The following is a 25,730-nucleotide window of genomic DNA, read 5'->3' as shown; positions in this document are numbered from 1 at the left end:
GACCAAAAGAGAAAAGTTAGGATCTGTGAAGGCGACAGAAATTTTAAAGGAGTGGAGCATCCTGGCCAACATCCTATCTGTGTTTGTGCTGATTATTTAGAGCCAGTCTCAGTTAAATAATTACCTAAACAACCAAATAAAGAAAACTTTATAAATGGTGCTAAATGTTTAACTGGAGCTTCAGATGGAAACGGAATCATGACTGCAATAATTTAAACAACTAAATGTGATTTTTCTCGTACTATTTCCAACCACTATACGAGATTATTGTAATTCTTTAAATATTCAGACGATCATAGGAGCAAAGTTTGGGGAACAAATGTGTTTATTTACCAACAATAAAAGCTTTTATATGGGTGAAGTATTTAACAGACCAAAATAACACATACAGGACTGCTAGGGCTACTGCAGACTAGGGGTTGAACGACTACATATTTTTTAAGGTCGACTACATCATGATAATAGTCGAGTCGATGTCGACTAGTCGCGGTGACGTCATAGTGACGTAAGCGCAAAAACCCTTCACAACTACTTGGAGGCTTTATTAGCTATTTTCACGGCAAATATGAAAATATTTGCCCCCCCCCCCCACACACACACACACACACTCTCCCCTTCTCCTGCTTTTACTAAGTCTATTATGGAGATTCTTCGTGAGCAGCGGGGAAAAGTTTGTTGCACAAAGTCGGGTCTGACTTTTTTTTTCTAAACACCTGCTGATGGTGATGATCTCTGGATAGTTACTATAGGAGTCAAATGATCACACTGACTACATGGAGCTTTTGGAACATCACAAGCCAAACTTGTTATGAACGGATCCTGTTTGGTTACAGCTGAATTCAACGAAACCACCTGCTTCTCCTCCGCCCGATGCGCGGCAGGAAGCTCTGCTGACTCAGCAGATTGAACGATTTAAGATATTTTCTAGTCAACGTCAACATGATAAAAGTCGAGTCGATGTCGAGTTGACTAGTCGTTGTGACGTCATAGCAACGCAAGACGCAAAGCTTTGGAGTACCGTACAGGCTTTATTACCCGTTTTCACGGAAAAATACGGCATTTACACAGAACAGCAACAAGTGAAACAACAAAACATCGGGATAGTTTATGATAAATAATAAGTTGCTGGGAAACCAACATTCAAAAGGAAACGCACATCTTTTAGATGGCATGTAAAAACAATAAAAAGAGGTGGCACGGGGGCGGGGGGGGTAAATAAAGTTTACTCGCTGTCAGTATTCTCTTCGCTAAGAGTTGTTGGGGTTTTTTCTTGGTTGACATGTAGGAAAACAAGGGCATCAACATGAGCCGGATGAAGGCTTGCCCGCTTTCTCGTAATGGTATTCCCAGCGAGAGAGAAAATCCTCTCGCTGGGAGTGCTGGTTGCAGCTGCAACTCCATCTCCTTTTAAAAACACTGTAAAACCACAAATATGCATCCATCTACATATCATTTAAACTAATGTATTAACTTATTTTTCTTGTGTCTTGTGACGTATACTGTGCTGTCAGATCAGCACAGGCTGTCACCACAGGCAATCACATGACTGCGACTAGTCGACATGAAATGTAAAAACTCGCGAGACGTCCTAGAGTCGACTAGTCGACCAGTCGACTAGTCGACTAATTGGTTCAACCTCTACTGCAGACAGCAAAAAAACGAGTTGAGTAAATTTCCACCCCCAAAAAATTATTTAAGATTAATCACAGAAATTTTCTAGAAAAAACTTGCAAATTTCTGAGTTTCAAAAGTTGAAAATTTGCTAGAAAAAACTAAAACTTTTAGAATAATCTCAGAAATTTTTGAGAAAAATTTCCATCTCAGAAATTTCTAGTGTTTTTTTAAAAACATTTTTTGGATTTTTTTTTCTTTTTGCAAATGTTCAACTTTAGAAACTCTGTAATTTCCTAAATTTATGAGTATTTTCTTGGAAATTTTTATTTTTTTTTTACCAGAAATTTACTCCTCTTTTTATATTTTTTTCTACCTACAATAGCCCCAATACGCCGTCATAGAAATATATGAAGTTTTAACAAAAACAAAAATATAAACGTAATATGAACTTTATCTAATTCTGCAAAGAAATAATCTTGATTGTGCAGGCTTTAGGTTTGGGAAGCTCATTAAAGAGATTTTACTAATTAAAAAACGGTTCTTAAAGGAACAGTAACTGTTTGTGACCTTTTCAAGTATCAAGGTTTTCAGAAGATGGTGGGAAAATCACAATGATGGAGGAGTAAAACAATAGCAAAGAAAATTTGAGTTAGTCACTGCCGATGTTTTGAAATATTCAACAATGAAATCAAATTTGTTTTCCTCGTTAAATTAAGATATTTATTCTCATTTTGTACTCAGGATGTCCCTCCAAACACTGGATGTCCAACAACAACCTCGGTTAGTTGCAACAACAGACTAAAAACACAGCAGAACCTGCAGGCTGATTAGTTTTGATGAATTTAAATTAAATATTGTCATTTGGACATCGCTGTGTTGTTCATGCTGCAAAGCATCCAAGGCAGATGACGCATGCTAGGTGCTACACAGCTAGCTCCGTCCAGCCAGAACAGTAATTTTTGATCAGTGAAAAATATTCAGTCCTTTCCATTTGAACCAGAAATTGAAATACAAGTTAACACAGAAACGACAAGCAGAAATAAGATGATGAGGACCAAACGGAGGAAGAGGGGAAAGAAAATCTGGTGTTTGTGCGGCTGCAACTCAGGAATGCTAACCAGAGAGGAGAGCAACAAGCTCCAAGTAAAGCTGTTTACGGTAAACATGGATCAAAATATTTTCTCACCTATTAAGATGGAGAGCTATAAAAAGAGCTAGAGACGGTTAATTTTCACTTTAAACATCCATTTATTATCTTCACATTTGTTTTGATTTTGCTTTAGCTCCTGCTAACCGCTGTTAGCTCCTGCTAACGGTGTTAGCTCCCGCTAACGGTGTTAGCTCTTTCTTATGGTGTTCGCTCTCTCCTGCTAACGGTGTTAGCTCCTGCTAATATAGTAAACAGTGGAGCAGAAGCTAATCATGTTTGTTTCAGTAAAGATCTTATGCTAATATAAAAACGTATATTGTTCACATTATCTTCGTATATTTTGTTTATAAACTTGATTTCACCATAACCTACCAACATGCATTGCGTTTATGAGAAATATAGTAAAAAATACCCAATTTTTTAAAAAGTAATTATGAATTCTTACATATCACAAACTAAAACATTTGGGTTAACAGGAAAACTACAACATTAGCTTACGTTTACTGAAATTTGAACGTTTATGTCCAAATTTACCTGAAATTTTAAAAAAGCCTTGCTGATCCTCCTCCAGCCGCATTGAATCAGTTTAATGATTATTTCCAAATGTGGCTGGAGGCTCTGAGGTTTGGACAAACACCAGAAAAATTTTTGTTAGCCCGTTTCTGTGTTTCTGCAGACTGGAGGAACCGGAGCTGAAGATGGCTGCAGATTAGTAAAAGCCAATGAGAGCGCGGCTGCCGCCATCGGTACCTTTTGGGGTCATGCGAATGTCAAAGGTCTCGGGGAAAATGTAGGTGGGGCGGTAGGGGTTTTCCTCAAAAGGCTCTGAGCACAGTGAGACAGAGGACATGAGGGACAGGGACACACGCTGGACGGCCACAGGGACACCCAACTGACGACTCCGGCTCAGAAAAACAGACTTACCGGGTAATTTATGGATCTGTTTGAACATGGTCTTATACCAGTCCTTGGACTTTTCAGTGTTCTGAAATTAAAATGTGAGAAATTAGAAACAGATCATGTAGAGATTACAGTGATAATCAGAACACACTGCAAAAACACAAATATTAACAGGTATTTTCTGTAATTTCTAGTGAAAATATTTTTGGGCACTTGAAATAAGACAAAACTAACTTACAAGCAACTTTTTGGTTTGTTTTAAGTTAATAAATCCTTAATATTGATGAAAAAGTACTGATTCCATTATTTCACATATAACTAGGCCTGCAACGTAACATTTTGCGATAGTAAAATGATAATATTGTTGTTTTGTGACCATTTTCAAGTAGTATATGTCAGGATCTGTGTTTTTCTGTGTTTATTTAGAGTTTCTGTGTCCGTAAGTCTCTTCGTTGTCCTGTCCTCCCCTTGATTGTTCCCAGGTGTGTCTCGTCTCTGTGATTACCCTCCCGTGTATTTAACTCCACCTGTGTTCTTTGTTCCTCGTCGGGTCCTCGTCAATGTTAGCTTATTCGTCGTCAGTGTGTCCATGTTCCTGCTGTTCGTTGTTGGACTGAGTTTATCCATTAAATTCATCATTATTCATCTAACCTGGTTCCATCTGCGTTTGCCTCACCGTTCTCACCACCCGCACTTCATGACAGAAGGACCCGACCATACCGAACGGTGAGGCTGCTAAAAAATGGACCCAGCTGGAGTGCGGTTCCCTCCAAAAAGGCAGAGCGGAGGGAGGCGGAGATCTGGCAGGGAGGAGAGGGAGCTAGCTGAAGCCCTCGCCGACCTGCAGCGGGAGCTATTCCGGGGGACAAGACTGGTGTTGGCACCCCCCGGATTCGGCCCCCGTCGATTCCTCCGTCCGGGAAGTCAGCGACGTGAGCCGCCGGTGGACCCGGCCCCTCGTCGCTTTCCGGAGCCACTTCCTCCGCTGTCTGCCCGGAGACAGCGGCGTGAGCCGCCGGCAGACCCGGCCCCTCGTCGCTTTCCGGAGCCGCCACCTCCGCTGCCAGCTCGGAGACAGCGACGTGAGCCGCCGGCAGACCCGGCCCTCGTCGCTTTCCGGACCCGCAGCCGTTTCCCAGGCTTCGCTCCGGGTCACCTCCGCTGCTGGTTCCCAGGCTCCGCTCCGGCTCGCCCCCGCAGCCGTTTCCAAGGCTTCGCTGTGGCTCGCCCCCGCAGCCGTTTCCAAGGCTTCGCTCCGGCTCGCCTCCGCTGCCGGTTCCCAGGCTTCGCTCCGGCTCGCCCCCGCTGCCGGTTCCCAGGCTTCGCTCCGGCTCGCCCCCGCAGCCGGTTCCCAGGCTTCGCTCCGGCTCGCCCCCGCAGCCGGTTCCCAGGCTTCGCTCCGGCTCGCCTCCGCAGCCGGCCCCGAGGCTCCGCTCCGGCTCACCTCCAGCAGGCGCACCCGAGGCCGAATCAGCCGGCGTTCCAGCCGGCGTTCCAGCCGGCGCACCCGAGGCCGAATCAGCCGGCGTTCCAGCCGGCGCACCTTCCGAGACTCCCAGTGTTCCTTCCGAGACTCCCAGTGTTCCTTCCGAGACTCCCAGTGTTCCTTCCAAGACCCAGACCCCCAGCGTTCCTTCCGAGACTCTCTGCATTCCTTCCGAGACTCTCTGCGTTCCTCCAGAGACTCCCTGCGTTCCGACTCTGACTCCCTGCGTTCTGACTCTGACTCCCTGCGTTCCTCCAGAGACTGAGACTCCCTGCATTCCACCCGAGACCGAGACCCCCTGCATTCCACCCGAGACTCTGACCCCCAGTGTTCCACCCGAGACTCTGACCCCCAGTGTTCCACCCGAGACTCTGACCCCCAGTGTTCCACCCGAGACTCTGACCCCCAGTGTTCCCCCCGAGACCCCGACTCTCTGTGCTCCACCAGAGACTCTGCCTCGGGGGGCTCATCATCGCCACCTCCTGGGCCGCGGACGGCCGCTGGACCGCCTCCAGGGGTCCCGCCTCCGGGGTTCCGCCTCCGGGGTTCCCGCCTCCAGCGCCGCGGACGGCCGCCGGACCGCCTCCGTGGTTCCCGCCTCCAGCGCCGCGGACGGCCGCCGGACCGCCTCCGTGGTTCCCGCCTCCGGGGTTCCCGCCTCCAGCGCCGCGGACGGCCGCCGGACCGCCTCCGTGGTCCCCGCCTCCGTGGTTCCCGCCTCCAGCGCCGCGGACGGCCGCCGGACCGCCTCCGTGGTTCCCGCCTCCTGCGCCGCGGTCGACCGCCGGACCACCTCCGTGGTTCCCGCCGCCGCGGACGACCGCCAGACCACCTCCGTGGTTCCCGCCTCCTTTGCCTCCGCCCACCCTGTGGGTAGTTTTTTGTTGTTTTTGGACTCTTGGCCCTTCCTGTGTTTCCGCCCACAATGGTGGGTTGTTTTTTGTTTTTTCTGGACTCTGGCCCCCCGTCCAGCGCCCCTCCGCCCACCCTTGTTGTGTTTTTGTTTTGTGGGCGTCTGGTAGCCGCCCTTGAGGGGGGGGTACTGTCAGGATCTGTGTTTTTCTGTGTTTATTTAGAGTTTCTGTGTCCGTAAGTCTCTTCGTTGTCCTGTCCTCCCCTTGATTGTTCCCAGGTGTGTCTCGTCTCTGTGATTACCCTCCCGTGTATTTAACTCCACCTGTGTTCTTTGTTCCTCGTCGGGTCCTCGTCAATGTTAGCTTATTCGTCGTCAGTGTGTCCATGTTCCTGCTGTTCGTTGTTGGACTGAGTTTATCCATTAAATTCATCATTATTCATCTAACCTGGTTCCATCTGCGTTTGCCTCACCGTTCTCACCACCCGCACTTCATGACAGTATAATTTTAATAGCATAAGAATACATAGTCAAAGATCAATTAATTTTAAATTCTAATGAACATTTAACGCTGGAACAGGAAAGTATTTTAAATATCAAAAATAAATCAACAAACAATAGAAACAACAAATAAAACAAATTATGAGAAAAACAATAAATCATGCAAATGGTTTAGACTTGGTTTTAATTTATCTTGTGATTAATTGATTTATTGCAATAAATTATAACAAGACATTTTTCCTTTGCTAAAAGTGGGACTAGAACTTTGTCATCAATATGAAGGATTTATTAACTTAAACAACCTAGCTTAAATTGATAAAAATTACTTTAAAGTTAGCTTCCTCCCCATCACCCCAAAATATTTTACACTATAAACAAGACCAAAAATGCTTGGTAAGATTTTGTGTTTTTGCAGTGCAGTCATCAATAACAGAAGATTAACTGGTAACCCTGATGGAAATATGTCTGTTTTCCACAGAGGAGTAAAGAAAATGTGGTTTCTGTGAACAGAGCGGTCTTTATTAGTCCGTAGTGAGTAAATCTGTCTCCATCAGACAGAGGCTGTGGTTGCTCACCCGAACAGGCACAATGGGTTTGCTTATGGGGCCGCGGACGGGGGAGTGCAGCGACAGCCGCAGCCTCGTCCCGTCCATGTCGGAGCCGGGACTCACACAGTCCCTGCTGGGATCGGGGCCTTTGTCTGGGGCCGGCTCTGAAAAGCACAGCAGACCAGAACAGAACAGAACACAGAGGAGAGAAACATTAAGGCGACAGACAAACCAAGGACCTCATGCAGACCAGAGACAGTTTCAGTAAATTGTTAGATTCACTCCAAGCTGACATTTTTTTCTGTTAATTCTAATGATTTAACTCTAAATTTAGCCTCACCAATAAAAATAATTTTTATACGCTTATATGGGATCACATTATGAGAGTTTCGTATCAGCCAATACTGATAACTGCTGATCAGGGTTTTTTTTGTTTTTAATATCAGTTATTTTTAAGCAAAGTGGCGAAACATTAAACTGCTGCTGTGCATGTTACTCAACAGGTCGTTGCTAGGCAACCAAAGAATGAGCGTGTTGCTAGGGAACCAAAGAGTGAGTGAGTCAGTTGATTCCACCAGCTTCACTCTGTTTAGCTACCAGAATGAAGCGGACCGTCTTCAAATCTATCAAATGTTTTGTGGTATGTTTGTGCCGCGATCGTGTTACAGATGTTAATAAAAAAGATCCAGAGGTCACCAGAGGTCATTATCAATATCTTTGAAGCAAAAGCAGCACAAATGTAGCCCAGTTCATTCGCATCAAATTTGTTTGATATTGTGCATGTGAGTATGGGGTCAGAGGTCAGAGTATGGGCAGCTGACCTCTGGTGACCTCTGGAAACTTTATTTAATAGTATCTTTAAAATGATAGCGGCACAAACAAAAATGGGTACAAACGTACCACAGACATTTACCAATTTTGTTGGATTGGACTAATGTTGGGGGGGCTGGTTGACCTTTTGACCTTTAAACTTTTATTAATATAATCAAAGCAAAAGCAGCACAAACAAAAAAAAGCTGCAAAAATGTAGTCAAGTTGATTGACACCAAAAATGTCTGATTTGAAGACATATCAGACCTTTTAAAATAAATTATATACTCTAGCAAATAATTAATCAATCACTTTTTTGGTGCACCAAGTGCAATAAAATTGGCGCTGGTTGACCTTGTATGACCTCCAGAAACATTTAGTAATATCTTTAAAATTTTTGCTGCACAAATGTCTGACACAAATTTTGTTAGATTTGACAAAAAGGGGAACCGACTTCACTCAGGTAACAGATGAAAAACAACAAATATCGTTATTGAGCTTATATGTCTATTTATTCAATAATTCAGCAGGAAAAAGGGCTTCAAGATAGAAAATGTTGCTTATTTTGTTTTTAATTTTCAGTTAAAATGTGATTAATTAATTACAGAACCTGCAATTAAACTAAATATACAACTATAATGTGATGATTGTTGTCACAAGTCCAAACTGTTGCAATGAGGAGAATAAATGAAGCATGACTGCAGAACTTTTTAACTATTTCACAGCTGTGCAGGAGTCTGCATGACAGTAACTGTTATCATAGGAGTGTGAATGAGGCACATTATGGCGGTTTAATACGGTGGATATGTGAGAAATGTTTCTGTGTTCATGTCGTCCAACATGGACGCTACAATCAGAATGGCGATGCCTCTGTGTGAAAGCAAACAGAACCTCTCAGTTCTGGGCTTTCACATGTCAGGACATCGCAGAAATAATCTCATCTTTCAATCTGATCTTAAGTTGGCAAAAACACTCACAGGAGATTCCACACTGACTGTTTATAAAACAAAACCCAAGAGAAAACGGAGGAAACAAACAAAACTTTTAATCTATCGATTATTCTGACAAATAATCGATTATTCGGATAAGAAAAAGCATATGCCACAGATTTTTCCATTTCATTTTTCATTTTATACAACTAATTTAGCAATGTATTTCTAAAATTGTATAAAAAGGATTAAAGGGTTAAATAAAAAACCTGCAGAATGTGCCAAGTTTTATCCAATTAATCAAATAGTAATCGATTAATCAATTACTAAAGCAATCATTAGCTTCAGCCCTGCAGACATACGTGTATGCTAACCCAATCTGTGGGGGATTAGAAAAGTCATGATGATGATGATGATCATCATCATCATCATCAAACTGTACAAATGTCCTTGCTGCCTTCCTCAGGCGCCGCTGGCTCCAACAATTGTTCAGTAGGTGGGGAATGTGAATGTGACCCTCGGCCGGTTTCCAGCATCACTCTGCCTCTGTCAGCTGGTTTTATTCCCACAATGCATTCTGGCGCCAAATGTTTCCCAGGTGAGCATCCTGTCTGGTCTGCAGCCACGCAGCCTCAAATCCAACAAACTGGCATAAACTCTGTGTCCTCAAACCAACTCAAATCGTTCCAACAGTTTTCCTGCTTTTGTCTCACCGAAGCTGAGGAACAAATATTCAGTAGTTGGCTAATACCACTGACACACGCTAGCATGAAGAGAAGGAATGTCTTCTTCAGGAGAAAAGTGGAAATGAAACCAAATTCCTTGTTTATGTGCAGAAACATGGTGAATAAAACTGATTCTGATGCAAATGAACACATGAAACCTGATTGGTCAGCAGAGCCATCAGATGTTTACATCATGTCGTTCATAGATTAGAGTTTCTGTTCACACTCCATGTCAGCAGATGACAGAAATTCTCCTTTTCTTCTTTTACAATAAATCAATTAATCGCATCATAAATTTAAATAATTTCCATTTGCATGATTTATTGTTTTTCTATTTTTCTCCCTCTTTCTATGAAAAACCAGATGATAAAACTCTTCAGTCGGGTGCTTTGGTCTCAACTAGCCCAATTGTTGAAGGACAATTTTGTTTATAGAAACTTCATAGTTCATTTTATTTGTTGTTTTTGTTTATTTATTTTGGATTTAAGATGTTTTCCAGTTCCGGTATCAAATGTTAATCAGAATTTAATTTCATCTTCGATGATGTGTTCCTGCATTATTACCTTAATATTACATAAAAATGGTCTCTAAACGACAATATTATCGTTTATCACAATAACTTCTGGGACAATTTATCGTCCAGCAAAATGTGTTACGGTGATAGGCCTTTTACAGCAGGCATTAAAATATATACTGTATGTTTTTCTTGTTGATTGCTTCACTTTAATTTTTTTTAAAAACAGGGCATCACATATTAATTAACATTACAAGATCATTTCCATCTCTAGTGCCAGATAATTAAACAGTTGTTTGCAATTTGTAGTTTATAGTGGTTCAATAACGGCACTAAAAATAGAGTCGCATACAGCTAGCTATGCTAAGCTAAACAGGCTAATCGTGCAGCTAGCGTGTCATAAACAACAGTAACAAACAAACTTAAACATGCTAAACAGATCCATGTGTTTTATTTGTGTTTTTCCAGTTTTGTTCATTATTATCTAATATTGAAGTGAATTTAGAGGAAATTGCAATTTTAGTCTTTTTAGAGCCAAAATCATTACATTGAAAGAACTTGGGGTGGGGGGGACAAAAGTTATTTAAAAGAAACTTTTTGTGCCTTTTTTATCTGCTCAATAAACTAAAGTAACACTTTAAATAGTTGTAAATACAAAACCTAGAAAAGGTTTTGCATGATTGCATTGTAAAACAGGTTTCTCACTTTTTGGTTTGATTATCTCCTTATTTGGTCTGAATGCTTTGCATTTAGTAAAAGCAGGTCTGTGTTTAGTTACTCCAAAATCAAGATGAATGCAGAAACGTCTTGATATTTTTTAAAGATGTTTTTCTCTGTAGAAAATTTTGCTCTACAAGATGAAATAAAGCTTGCATTGAGGTCAGGGGGAGATCAGGGGGCCACACAAAATCCTACAGAGGGACAGAAATGGCCCCCGGGCCGCACTTTGGACACCCCTGGCCAACAGTTTTTGCCCCCTAAGAAAACAAATGTAGACACGTTGTCTCTGTGTGCAGAAGATCTAAGTTTCTGCCTGATGAAAACGGTGAGTAAATGTGCTGCTGAAACCTGAGCGCATACCTTCGAAGTGAGGCAGATTCTTTTGCTGCTCTGTGGCGAGAGAGAGACAAACGGTGAAAAGTGACTCAGCAGCCAAAGCTGAAGTGTGAAAGCATCAGTTTGGTTAGAGACGCAGAAACAGAACGACAAGCGTGCCTCACAAGTTGGTGATGGGTCAGAAACTGCAGCTCCTGCTGCGGCTCACCTCTGTTGTGCTGCAGCAGGACGATGGTGGGGTTGACTGAACTGGTGCGGGGATAAACACAACCGGGAGCCGAGGGGTTAACGTGCAGAGCATCTGGAGGAGAAGCAGCTTCGTTTTCGCTTATGCTTCTGGGTGAAAAGGCCTAAAAAATGCAGAAAAAACAGAAATGAACAATATTTTTCCATAAACCTGGAGAAGCGGGCCGAGGTTAAACGAGGTGAAGTGATCCTACCTGGCACCGGGTGTTGCTCTCAGGAGGTAAATGAGGCGCGTTGCTGCTGCCGTCCTCGGCTCCTGCTCTGGATCCGTCTCCATTAATCTGGCCGGTCCAGCTGCCTGAAACAAGTCCAGAACACTCTGAGCGCGGCGGCCGCTACTGCAGCAGGACAAACACTGGGGGAGGCACTGAAAGGTGTGGCATGTCAGTGAACCACAGCAGACAAATACAACGGAGGATCAGGGACATTTCACAAGAAAAAGACAAGAAAAAGGTCAATATCTGCCCAAAAAATCTGAACATTTATAGAAAAAACAAAGAAATTTTTAAGTTTGAAAAGTGGAAAAATCGCTAGAAATAAATCAGCCATTTTTAGATTGATGTCAGAAAATTTGTTGAACAAACTTGGAAATTTCTGAAATTTTGCTAGAAGAAGCTCTAAACTTTTAAATTAACCTCAGAAATATTCCAGAAAAAATAGGAAATTTCAGATTTTGAAAAGTCAGAGATTTTCTAAAACTCTTGATATTTTTAGATTCACCCCACAAATTTTCCAGAGAAAACAAGGAAATTTCCAAGCTTTAAAAGATGAAAAATTGATAGAAAAAAGAAATTGGAAATTAATCTCACAAATTTTCTAGAAACACACTGATGTTTCTGAGTTTGAAAAGTCAATAATTTTCTAGAGAAAACTCAAATTCTGAGATTAATCTAAAATTTTCTAGAGAAAGGATGAAAATTTCTGAGTTTGGAAAGTGAAACATTTGCTAAAAAAATTTATTGACTTGGATTAATCTAAAGAATTTTTCTGGAAAAAATAAGCAAATTTCTAAATCTGAAAAGTCAAAAAACTGCTAGAATTTTTTTTTTTATGTTTTGAGATTAATCCCAAATGGTGAATTTAAAAAGTAAGAAAAATTAGACTTTTCAAACTCAAAAAACTTCAGCGTTTTTTTCAATAAATTTCTGAGTTTTTTGCTGTGATTTACTCCCTGATTTTAAAACGCTGTTGCAGATAACTGCTGCTGCTGCTGCTGCATGTCCTCTGTTTCAGCCGGGTGTGTTTTTTTTTTCTTTGGTGAGCTTCACTCACAGAAAAGTGGAAAAAAAAAAAAAAAGATTCTCCCACAATCTCTGAACTTTGTGAGCAGAACAAAAAGCCTTTTCAGACAGATGCAAAGATCGTTTGTTCCAGTGGCCTTTTTAATCCCGCTGTGCAACAATTAAAGCATCTCCCTGTTTCCAGCCCGGTTCTGAAGGGTTCTGAGCAACAAACGAGCCCACAGTAGCGGATCTGCGGTCCGGAGCGCAGCGTGGGCAGGAAGAACGCTCTTTGACATTTGCATGAAACTATGAGCAATCGGTTCTGAGGGTCCATCCACTGAAACGCTCTGGGTCAGAGCTTAGCGAAGCCTCTTTACAACATGATGAAATGTCATCAGTCATGCGATTATTGCCCCACACTAAATATTATTTCGTCATGCACAGAGCTGCAGTGAAAAAGCCCGACGTACTTGTAGCTGCGATGACATTCGGCTCGTCGCCGTCGTCGTCGTCGATGTGGACGAGGGTCGCCCTCAGGGTCACCACGCCTTTCCCTTTGCACACTCTGCTCGGGTCCAAATCTGAAAAAGGTTCATCCCGATGAAAACGAAGCGGCTTTAGAACCGGGATTGTTTCAAAGCTGCAGGGAGTTCCTGGAATAGATCCGGCTCATTAGAACCAGGCCATCACATTAAAACGCTGTGAAGCTAATTAACACAAAGTTAGCTGCTGAGCTGAAGCAGATGGAGGCTCGGGTAAGGATGAGTAAAACAACTTAAAAAATTTTTTTGGTCTTTTTTTAAAGCAGTAGGATGACCTCAGTGAAAAACCGGAAAAATCCAACCTTTAATTCAACTGCATTTATTGAGCTTGGTGGAAAAAAAAGAATATTGAAGAAGTAACTATTAATCAAAAGTGCAAATTAATCACTAATTTCAAATATGAATTGATGTATTAGTAATATAAAGAAGGACAGTTCCTTTATTATCACTAGATCATAAAATCACAGATTCTGTGAAACATGACCTCAGTTTGACCCCAGTTTGACCCCAGTTTGAACTGCTGTAGTGAGTCAGACTCAATAAAGATTCCGGTTAAATTTAGCTAAAAGATGCTAGGGGAGAAAGTAGGCTACATTTCTGTCTTAGCTTTAGATGAGAGCTACATTAGCTAAGCTAGCTGTGCTAATTCGGCAGCAAGTATTACAGTAAATATCACTGCTATTTATCTTAGCATTACACAGAGGTGGATAGAGTACTCAAAAATTTTAATCGATTAATACTTGTAATGTACTTATATTGTTTATAAGATGGGAAAGGGGAAGAGTTAGCTCTACGCTTGTGGTTCGCCTCTTGTTGTCATAGCAACTCCAACTACGTGCAGAAGCGCGACGTCACAAGAGAATACCCAGAGGAAGCCGTTTCTGCGCTAACGGAGGAGCTAACAGCTACCGGTTTTATTTCTGCTCTTTGTGGTTCAGCCCAACAGTGGCAAAGGAAATAAAGGGAAACTTCAAGTCAGTATTTCAGTTTATAAGGCTGCATTTTAATTAGAATATCTTAGATATGATCTATTAAATCTTTGCTACTGGTTCTCTGTTCCTGGAAGAAATTATGCTGCTTGTCATCTGCATTAGAATAAAACTTCTTACTTAACCAAATGTTGCTTTTTATACAGTCTTTTCCACAATTATTATTTTAGTAATCAATTATTTTTACAATTAATCAGAAAAAAATTGTCTGATTAATCTGCATATTTTGCAGATTTTTTTTATTGTGCCACTTAAATACATTAATAGATAAAAAACCAAATGATTAAATGTCTTTTATAAATAAAAAAACAAACATGTCTGTGACTAAAATTTAGGAATAATAATTACTTTAGTGAAAGTTTGATCACTGGTAGCAAAAGAAGCATCTGCAGCTAAAAAATACTTCCAAAATCAACGTGAGAAAAGCTCGGTCCGTTCTGCTGGACTTAAAATCAATGTAATGATATGGTGATTAAAATCTTAAATGCAAAACTAATATAGTTATTGCTGAGTTTGGCTGGACTACTGCTCTGAGTGTGCTGTTCTTTCAGGAAATGGCCTTGATTAGAGTCTATATACTCCAGTTAAAGATTAATCGATCACTAAATTAGTTATTTCAACAACTGATTAATCTGATTAACCGTTTCAGCTCTAAACCTAACCACACAGTTTGCTAAACTTTACATGCCTACATTGGAAAGCATGACAACACAGACTTTCTCCTTTTTTTAAAACAAGATTCTGACATTTCAATAAAATATTCAATAATTTTTTTTTTATATTTCTGCACACAATATCTTCATTTTTTGAATTGAATAAAAATGTTTACAGTATTAGAGCTTGGAGAAAGTAAAGGGAAACATCACCTGCGGAGGGAATCAGATCAGGAGAACCTTTCATGGTTGTTAAAGGAGTAATCCTGACAGCGCTCACTGCTCTGGGACCCGATCCTCAACAATCAGACAGAAAACAACAAGAAGGCCACATTTCAATTAAGAAACATCACATAATTACAGTTACAAACAGAAATCTGTACAGGCTCTAATCAGGAATCGTGTTTTTAGAGAAATCAGGCGGACTTACTGCGAGTTGAGCTTGTGCTGCCCTCTGCTGGAGGGCTCTGGAAGAGAAACAGAAAAAACCTTCAAACAGAGGAGATGAAATAATGGTGCAGCTACATAAAACAAGCTCAGCTGCATGAAAACGACCACATCCAATTTATATTTCACTGCGTTTTAAAAGATTCTCATAATTTACAGCTGGAGAAAAATTCATCTTTGAGACTAAATTTAATAAAAATTGATTCTGTATCACATCCTCCCGAAACTGGAGAATAAAATCCAGCACATCGACAGAGGAGAGTAAAGTAGCCACAAATATTACTCAAGTAAGAGTAGAACTACTTCAACATATTTTTACTCAAGTAAAAGTAAAAAGTAACACAAAATTACTCAAGTAAGAGTAAAAAAGTATTTGGTAAAAGAAATCTGCTCAAGTACAGAGTAACTCATCAAATTATCAATCATTTAATATTTAAAAATTACCTAATCAGATGGACCAAAATCTAAAGTTAAGTGGAAAGTTTGGTATTTTAATGACCAAAATGAAAATAATTCATATTAGTAACAAAAAATTTAAAATTCAGACAAAAGGACATTTTTCAAAATCAGTTTCTTTCAATAAAAAGCATATAAAACTTTAACAAAAACTGCAGGTGTGTCTGTGTCTGGTGAATTTTTGGTTAAAACATGTTTGTCATTCAGTGGGGAGAAAATCCAGAAATTTTACTCAAGTAAGAGCAGAAATACTTCATAATGAAGTTACTCAAAGTACAGCGTAGTAGAAATATTCCTAAAAGTACATTTTTTCAAAAACGTTACTCAATTAAAAGTAGTTGAGTAAATGTAACTAGATACTCTGTGCAAACATTACTGGTCCATGAAAGGTTTGAGACGTTTTCCCCCTGAATGAGTGAACTGTATTTTCTTTACATGCAGATTATTTTAAGAGCTGATCTTCCTCTGTGCCGTCTGACAGTTAGAAGCCCTAAAGTCTTGTTATGTTTGAATCTGTTCCTCCGTGTTTAAATGTGTGTCTGCAGTAAAAACAGGAACGTCGCAGTAAACATGCAGCGGAGCAGCAACACCACAGCCGTCGCTCAGGAACACGCCGGCCTCCGCTTGTGTTCAGCTGATTTAGGAGTCGCTCTCTTTCCCAACGCCAAGAAACGGGCCAGTCGAGGTGCAGAGACTCAGAGTCACTCAGGCATGGACACAAAAACACCAACTGGGTTTTATTCAGGAGAGCAGAACTAAAAACGGACAAAATTACCTGCCAGGATTAAAAAATAATTCATATTAAAGTAAGATGGGAAAGAGAGGGCAACTTAGAAACAGAAGAGGAATGAGCAATAATATGGAAATATTCGTGGCCATATAATAAATCAGTGGCATGGAAAGAATTTGGATGGAAAAATTTTGTTTATGATTCTTTATCACACCTGCTCAGAAATGCCACTGTGATGGAAATCCTCCTATTGTTGGAGAAAATGCAGAAATCAAAATGAAAACCATTGTCAAGTTTTTTGCGACTGTCTAATTATAAAAGATTACTGCACTGCAAAAACACAAAATATTACCAAGTAATTTTGGTTGCGTTTCTAGTGAACATATCTTAGTTCACTTCAAATGAGACAAACTAACTTAAAAATATTTGTTTAGCAAGAAGATACATAAACTTGTTTTCAGTCAATAATTTCTTTATATTGTTAAACGTATTTGTTGCTCTGGCAGATTATTACACTTATAACAAGACATTTGTTTCTATGCTTTTAGGTAAATAATCTGCCAATGGAACTAGACCTGGGTTGCTAGGCAACGGGCCGGGCTTGGCTGGCGTTGCTAGGTAACGGCGCAGGGCCAGTTACCCTGCCAGTGGAACTAGAACTTTTTCATTAATATTAAGGAGTTATTTTCTTAAAACAAGCTCATATAGCTTGTTGAAAAGTTTCTTGTAAGTCAGTTTTGTCTTATTTCAAGTGTTTATCATAGTGAACTGATTTACTTTTCTTTTTTCTAAAGTCCTTTGTGGTAAAATTTGCTTCTTTGGTAATCAATAAAGATAAAAATGACATCTGCTTCAAACAATAACCGTACACTTTGTTGTTCCTGTGAGTGTGAGGCTGTGCTGTTCTGTCTGCTCCATGTTTACGAATAACCTGCAGGAGTGACGTTCCAGCTGGAAACCTCCAACAGGCCTGAGTGGACGAGGGGAAAATGGGAGCGACTCCAACACGGCCTCCAGGGGAAAAACTCTCAGCCTTCACGCTGAGCTGTCCCTGAGAATCTGCAGCAGTGTATTTATTTTTCCTCCCTCTAATAAAATCAACTTGCTTCCTGACCCCCAGCAGCCCAGAGAGTCGATGCACCCCTGATCTCATGTCCTAAATAAATAATAAAACATTACGAGGCATTCCTTCCTCAGCTGCATCCTCACATGAACCCAGAGATGTTGGGTTTACAGCAGAGCGCCGTTCAACTTATGGAAGATAAAAAGACGATGACAGCTTGCAGAGTTTGGTTGGCCGTATAAACACAGGACAGCAGAGATCCCACAGGGCCTTTTTAGGAAGACACACTGGGGAGCAGAACGCCATCCATCCGTCCTGCCTGGTTCTGCTCGGGACAGAACAAACAGCTGAATCCAGCCAACATAAAGTAAAGTTCACAAAATGTAATGTCAGTATTTATAAACAGGAAAGTTGATGGTGGTAAAAGTCATTTCTCCTGCTAGCTACAGACTAGCGGGTTTGTTTTGCATGTATTTACCTGCACTATAATCCGCTTCCTGCTGTTGGAGTGGTCTCCGATCCACTTGACATACATTCAAACCACGCCAGAGTTCACTTCAACCCAACCAAAACCGAGGTTTTTATGCGGACCAGAGTTCATTCTTTTGAGTTCAACTGAACATTCACCTTTCACCAAATGAACCAGATTTTCTAGGTAAACGGACTGGAGTTTGATTAAAGCGGACTAAACACAGCTGAAGTGAATGCATCAAAGAAAGAGAATAGATAATGTGTTTTATAATTTTAAAAAAGATGGATTTGTAGGAACCTTTTTTAAAATATCCAAAATAGGGAGTCACCTATATAAAAATTTGGGCTGATTTTGATACCCGATGTTAAAGGTGACATTCTATGCTTCCTTGAACAGGTTAGGATACTTTTATGGGATATACCAAATATATTCATTACATTTATTGCACAAAATCATTCTTAGATAATGAGATTTTAAAACCAGCTGACCAAACGTCTGAGTTCCGTTTGGGTTGCTAGGTGATGGGCGGAAGGTCGCTGGGGTTGCTAGGTAACGGGAAAGTTTCTGCTGATCTGGGTTCTTAAATTCAGAAGGTTTTTTGAAAGGGTTCAGTTTCCCTATATCAAAAAACATTTATACATTTATTGCCAAAAATGGGAGATTTTTTGGTTTTTAAGCACTTGGGCTGTTTTTAGAAACAGTGGAAAAATAAAAGGAGGTACAAAAAGTGTTCAAATGTGAATTTTCCATAATACGTCCCCTTTAATATTGCTGTTATCGCTGATAAACAATATTTACAGATATTCTATATGTTGTATGTATTTCACTAACCTTTCGACCTTGAAAAAAACGACCACGCCCTGACTTCACCACTGCTTCTCTGCTTCAGTTAAATTACCCATAATCCTGTGATGCATCACTTTCACTGTCACATGACCAAACATATACCACATGACCAGCAACAAGAAGGAAACAAATATCAACTGTTAATATCGGCCCAGTTTTATTCATCGGATCAATACCGATATGTTAGAAACGGACAAATATCGACCCGTACCGATGTTAGTGCCGATATATCATGCAATCCTGAATCAGAATAAAACTGAAAAACCTTCAAAGGTTTACTCAAACTGAGCCAGAAAATTAAACTTCTCCGCTGAGTTATTTGTTGCTGAATCAAACAGATGCCGGATAATTTGCTCTTTGTCTCATTTTCGCCATCTCTCCCGAACAAACAGGAGCATCCTGCTGAATGCTTTCGGGTCCAACAGAAACATCTTTCCAAAACAAACATCTCCCAAAAGGCAGCGGCCAGCTAGCAGACATTTCCTACCTGAAGATGAGCACAGAAACTCCTCCGGCCAGAACATCAGCTCCTTCTGGAGCTCCGGGGGGTTTTTCTGTCCCGTCTGGGCGGGACCGTCCCGGTTCCGACCTTGACCCTCGCTATCTTGGAGGTTCTGTTTGTTTTTCCCAGCAGACCTGTCCAGATAGACCTGTCACCACATGCCACCTGGGAATGTGGCACCCACTCACCAACTGTGCAGGGCATCATCTAACCACTCCCTCTCACTCGACATGGAGACGGACGAGGCAGAGGAGGACAGACGGCTGGATGTCCTTCTGACTCCCAATGGACACTTTGGTGTGAGAGAAACGCTTTGCACAGGTCAGAGGTCAGAGAGCGGACATTTACCTCATGTACTTTTTCTTGATTGTCCTCTGAAAATTAGTTATTTCTCAATGGTTTTCACAAGATTTAATTTTCTAATGATTTTTCTTGAGATAACGCGTTACATTCCCAATCGTTTTCTTCAGATAATGAGATAATTTCATCTTAACGAGGGTGTAGACTTTGGAGAGCTAGTTTCATTTCATCCACATAAATCTCTGAAGCAACTGACTACCCATGTAAAAATACTTTATATTAAGGCTGCAACTAACAATTATTTTAATAATTGATTATTTCATTTATTATTCTGACAAGTAAACAATTAATCAGATGGAGGAAAGAATCCACCTGCAGCTAAAAAATATTCCTATCAACATGTTAAATATTTGTTTCTGCTTGAACATCAGTACAGTTCAGAAGTGTTGATTATTTTTTGGTTTAACCGATTAATAATTTGATACAAAAAGGTGCTTAATACGACTTTTTAAACAGAATTTAAACCAGGTGGAGCTAAGACTGTGTTTTGAGGAGTTCTCAGGGTCAGCGGTTGGAGTAGTCGTCTTGTAATCGGAAGGTTGTAGGTTCGATTCCAGCTTCAACCTGACACATGTCGATGGGACCGAGAGATTGACCGATCATCTCTCCACATTTGGAGTTAACAGTAGTTACACCAATATTGCGACTTTCTTGTTATATTTGGCAAAGTTTCAGACAAAACAAATTGGTATCAGCCAAAATCGAAATCAGCAATCGTTGCAGTTCCAGTGTAAAACGCGTTGAGTGGTTAAAATTACTGGAAAATATAAGATCAGTCCATTTACCATTTCTGAGAGGAACATATTTACAGATTTTTTTTATTTAATTGCAAAATGTTTATATTTTTGTACAGTTTTGGCTTATTATAGAACTGGCCTGTTTTGGAGTCTGTATACTCCAGGTAACGATTAATCAACTACTAAATTGGTTTATGATTATTTCTAAAATCGATTAATCGTGTTTAAATTGATTAATCGGCGTGTCTCTACTTTATATGTCTGTAGGTAAAATGCTGTCTTTTCTGAGCTGATATCTTCTAACAGCATTAAATGAAGCAAATCATCCTCCACATTTCCGCTGTTTGCTCTGACAGCTAAACAAAGGCGAAGCTGTGATGTATGTCATGCAGGGGGTCCCTGTGTGCAACATCCAGCGGCTCCCTCCGCACCGCGCTGTGTCAACACGAAGCAGCTCTCATCGCACGCCGCACTAAAGAGAGGTCGTTACATAAGCCCGTTTGACTTCTGCTTTGTCAACAAACGGCCGAGCAGCGCGGCGCTCGGATCTCACCGCCAGAGCTCCAAACATGGCTCGAACGGGGCGCTGCAGAGCTTTATCCCCCTAATGGAGAAGAGACCCCCACCGACGCTGCCGGCTCTCTTCCATAAACAGCTTCCACACTCGGCAGCGGCCTGGGATTCTGCACATTCCTGAGGCGAAGCTATTTGAAGTTCATTTCAAACAACTGCAGCACAAAGGAAGCGAATGTAAGACACAGAGAGCAGGAAAGCACCTGTACGGCTGACGGCAGCACACACAGCCAGAATGTCGTTCTTCACACATTTTCTCACGTTTTATGGTTTTCAACATATTTTCAGATAAATATTTTCTATCAGCTGCTTTTCATCTGATTAGGCCTGTCACAATCACAAATTTTGCTGGGCGATAAATCGTCCCAGAAGTTATAGCGATAAACGCTTACATTGTTTTGAAACCATTTTCTCGTCATATAACAGTAATAATGACAAAACAAATTCCATAAACTTTAAATTCTAGTACGGAACTGGAAGACATTTTAATTGTCCAAAATAAATAAACAAAACAACAAATAAAACAAATTATAAAATCAATTAATCACAATTAGAACAAGCTCAATAATTTATCGTTTTTCTCTCTTTCTACCAAAAACTGGATGATAAAAGTCTTGAGTCTGGAGCTTTGGTGTCCACTAGCCCTTTTTTGAAGGACAATTTTGTTTACAGACACTTCATAATTCATTTTATTTGTTGTTTTGTTTATTTTGAATATTAAAATATCTTCCAGTTCCAGTATTAAATCTTAGAATTTAAAGTTTATTCATCTTTGAGAAAGTGTTCTTGAATTATTATTATGCCATTACCATGATATTACTTGAAAATGTTCTCAAAGCAACAATATTATCGTTTATCGCAATTACTTCTGGGACAATTCCAGAAAAATCTGTTATCACGACAGGCCTATATCTGTATATTCAAGTCTTCGAGAATATCAGCAACACATTCATAAAGTCAGAACGTTTTTAATTAGCCAGTTACATCATATTTCAGGAAAATATTTCAAGAAACGTCTGCTACTCCAGGATAAAAGGTCCTATTTAAAGGAAAGGCAAACCCACCCACTGCTAACAAAGACGTGTGCCTGAGTGCTTGCAGAGGCTGATAAGCCCAGAGATCACTTAGCCGAAGGCGAGGGAACGTCCTGCGGAGGACCGCACTTGGCCGCGCACATCAAACTTTCTCTTCCAGCCTGCTTGCAGCTTGCATGCTCGGCTTTCAGAGGCAACACCAAAAGAATCCCAATGAGCCGACAGTTTACAGAAAGTGATGAATCCTCCAGAGCAAATGCTCCAGGCTGCAGTCCAAGAGAGAGGATAAACACTGAACTGAATATCTAAGTAGCTCTCCACTCTCTTTAGAGGGTTCACAGTGAAAAGTTCAAAATGAAGAAAAAGTCAGGCACAGGCAGAGGAGGGCAGAGCACCCAAAAACTGTCCTCAAGTAAAAGTAGAACTACTTCAACATATTTCTAGAACTACTTCAACATATTTCTAGAACTACTTCAGCATATTTCTAGAACTACTTCAACATATTTCTAGAACTACTTCAACATATTTCTAGAACTACTTCAACATATTTCTAGAACTACTTCAACATATTTCTACTCAAGCAAAAGTAAGAAGTAGCCGTCCAAGAAATACTCAGGTAAGAGTAGAAAGTATTTGGTAAAAAGGCGACTCAAGTTCTGAGTAACTGATCAAATTGTAATTTATGGACCAAATATAAAGTTCTGTGAAAATTCTAGTATTTTAAGAACTAAAATAAAAAGAAGCAATAAACAACAAAATTACAAAGTAACAAAAGACACATATTTCCAAATTAACTTTAACAAAAACTGCAGGTATGTTTCTGTGTCTGGTGAATTTTTGGTTAAAACATGTTTGTTTTTCATTCAGTGGGAAGAAAATCCAGAATTTCTCTGCAACTCTTACTTGAGTAAAAATATTGCTACTCTCATTTAAATAAGAGTAGCAATATTTGCTTCTAAAAGTTGTTTTTTTTTCAAAACTTTACCCAAGTAAATGTAACTGGGCCAATGCAACTAGTTATTACAAAACAACTCTGGGCTCAGGAATGCAAACAGTTCGACTTATAATTGTCAATTAATTCAAACGGCTCTCATCAATGACGTCAAACTGCTAAATTTTCTCACTGTGGCCATTTTAGTTTCGGACAAACAACAACAGTAAGCCTGAGTTTTGGAGGAAACAGCTGATTTAGTTTGTGATCGGCTGATTTGGGTTATTAGTGTGCGACTTAATACCAACTAATAGCTGTTTGCCAACCGCAAATAAGCTCAACATGAAGACGAAGCTGAAGTTGGTTTCTGATTCTAGCTTCAGATTTGGGAAATGGCTAAAGGGCGATTCCACCTAATTTTTCACTTCCTTCCGCATCTTTAATCGACTCTAGTTTAAAAACTGCAACACCTTGACTCTTCAAACCTGGACTGGATTATTCTGCTCTAATAGCAGAATATTTAGAACCATGTTTGGGATTTGTGAAACCTTTTTCTGATTTGTGAAACTCCACTTCACTTAGCAGACCGCTGCAGAAGAGCTTTCCTTCCAACAGCCATCACAATAACTCTTTGGAGAATTAATGAGTTACACCAACATTTAATTTCCCATTGGTATTAATAAAATGGTTTTGAATTAGAATTGAATTAGAATTTGAAAAAAAAAATTGCATCTAACAAGTGTGAATAGTAATCTAAACTTTAGTGAAGTTTCACAAATCACATAAAGGTCTTACAAATCACAGACATGGTTTTAAATATTCTGCTATTAGTTGAAAATAATCTAGTCCAGGTTTGAAGAGAATTTTTTTTGTTGTAGTTTTGGAATTAGAGCAGCTCTTGTGTGACCAAAATAAAAAAAAAAGTGGTGAAATCGCCCTTTATATGTTATAAGTGAAGGTAACCCTTCGTCTCAGGTCCAGCAGGTTGACTTCACAACAGACACACTAAGATTCACTATTCTAACGAGAAAAAAAATCAACTTGCTTAACATCAGTCCTGCCATTTCTGCCCCGCTGTTATGGACAGAAACTGGGAAAAAGGGACAACGGATGAGTTGTCAGTGCTGGTTGCTATGGTAACCACCAACCGTCAAGAGCAGCATAATATAATAAATGTGAGGAGAAAATAACTTCTTGATGAAACAAAATGAACTTGAAGAATAAATAGCAATTTTAACAAACTTCACGTATATCATAATGTTAAAATAAAATATGTCTAAATTAAATTTTCTGTTTCAGTATTTACAGCGGACACAAAATTGTGTTAAAGGTAATTTTTTTTTTTATTTATTCAGCAAGTTCTGAAAAAATTTGCACTTCCTGTTACAGAAAGAGGGTTTGTAAAAAAAAATGCTGCATCAGTTAATCATTAGTCAATTTATAAGGTCAAACAACTTTAGATACATTTTATTAATCGATAACTTGCATCATCATTGCCAGGGTTTATTTAAAACATGGAGCTTAATTTAGTAACAACAGATGCTGATATAATGTCATGTCTATGTAATGAGCTCAGCTGTGCAGCTTCAGTGCATTAGTTGAACACCAATGACAATTAAGATTATGGCCTAAGCAGGTGCCGACAGCATTTTTTCATCTCTGCTGGATGTTTTGGCTCCGACCAGGGCTGGAAGCTGTGACTCTGCTCCCTAATATAACCCACTTGATAATTGAGTCATAGGATATGGCGGCAGAACGTGAAAACAAACGGCCGAGCGATAATCCAGCAATTTCGAGTGCGATGAATTAAGGTACTGCGTGCTGCAGGACTCCGGAGGGTCGCCATCATCCGGCTATTCGAAGAACGCAGGCGCGGTTTGACTGGACCCCGGTTCCACCCAGAGACAGACAGCGGGCCGCTCGTGACAAATCAGACCTGTTAACTTTTATTTCAAGTTTGAAAAGCATGAATGGCTATGGAGCTAAATTGGGGCCATAACAATTGTTTAAAAGGAAAATAAAATGAATCTGAACATTGAATATGAAAAGTAGTTTTGAACAGTTTTTTCAGTTTAAAATTTTTTGTTTCCGTTTCAAACATTTTTCAGTTTTAAATCTTTTAAGTTTCAATTTTCTTTCAGTTTCCAATTTTTATTTTCAGCTTCACACTGTTTTCAGTTTCAAAAAATGTTTTTGGCTTCAAACTTTATTTTCAGTTTCAAACTATTTTCAGTTAAAAACTTTTTTTCATAAATTATTATCTGCAGGACTTTGACACAATTGTGAATTCTGAATCGATTTCAAAAAAAGAATTATGGGGCGCGCCGTGGTGGCGTAGGGCGTAGCGCGACCCGTATTTGGAGGCCTTGAGTCCTCGTCGCGGGTTCGACTCCCGGACCCGACGACATTTGCCGCATGTCTTCCCCCCTCTCCTTCCCTGTTTCCTGTCAGCCTACTATCACATTAGGGACACTAGAGCCCACAAAAGACCCCCTGGAGGGGTAAAAAAAAAGAATTATGAAATTTTGCTAATTCCATTTTCTGGTTAAAACGACTTTTTCTTATAATTTTACAAATTTCTTCTGCTAATATTATGATCTTATTCCTGAAATATAGGTCTAGGTCTTCCTAACACATGTAGAAACTATGTATTACTGTTACCAGGTATTTTATGATGAATGTTTGTGAAATATTTCTGGAAACATCCGCCATGACGCCTCTGTGTTTCCATCGTTTGTTGACGTCTAACACCTGGCAGGATGTAGAATCCATCACCAGGCTGTAAACTATCTATTCAGCTGCTTGTTTACATGCAGCCATGATCAGGCGGTGTCTTTCTG

The 25,730-nt window shown here is 40.2% G+C and overlaps 1 protein-coding gene across 12 annotated transcripts in view; it reads right to left on the bottom strand.

Annotated features, from left to right (window-relative positions):
- Window positions 1-25,730, bottom strand: part of sorbs1 (sorbin and SH3 domain containing 1) — a 72,334-nt gene that overhangs the window by 41,936 nt on the left and 4,668 nt on the right. For 9 of the 12 annotated variants that reach the window (XR_004337643.1, XR_004337644.1, XM_032552546.1 and 6 more), the window contains exons 2-10: window positions 15,170-15,206; window positions 14,953-15,036; window positions 13,026-13,136; window positions 11,527-11,630; window positions 11,295-11,436; window positions 11,111-11,140; window positions 7,080-7,216; window positions 3,689-3,749; window positions 3,515-3,589 (exon numbers count right to left, since the gene is read on the bottom strand). Coding sequence is in view for 10 of the 12 variants with exons in the window: in XM_032552546.1 (XP_032408437.1) it covers window positions 3,515-3,589; window positions 3,689-3,749; window positions 7,080-7,216; window positions 11,111-11,140; window positions 11,295-11,436; window positions 11,527-11,630; window positions 13,026-13,136; window positions 14,953-14,986 (694 nt within the window). In the remaining 2 variants the exon portion in view is untranslated. The remainder of the gene's footprint in view (window positions 1-3,514; window positions 3,590-3,688; window positions 3,750-7,079; window positions 7,217-11,110; window positions 11,141-11,294; window positions 11,437-11,526; window positions 11,631-13,025; window positions 13,137-14,952; window positions 15,037-15,169; window positions 15,207-25,730) is intronic. The other 3 variants (XM_032552547.1, XM_032552549.1, XM_032552548.1) reach the window with 3 other exon arrangements.

This window comes from Xiphophorus hellerii, chromosome 22 (genome assembly GCF_003331165.1).
Source record: "Xiphophorus hellerii strain 12219 chromosome 22, Xiphophorus_hellerii-4.1, whole genome shotgun sequence".
NCBI lineage: Eukaryota > Metazoa > Chordata > Actinopteri > Cyprinodontiformes > Poeciliidae > Xiphophorus > Xiphophorus hellerii.
Note: the sequence above shows the minus strand (reverse complement) of the source record. Positions and strands in the feature narration are given on the sequence as shown.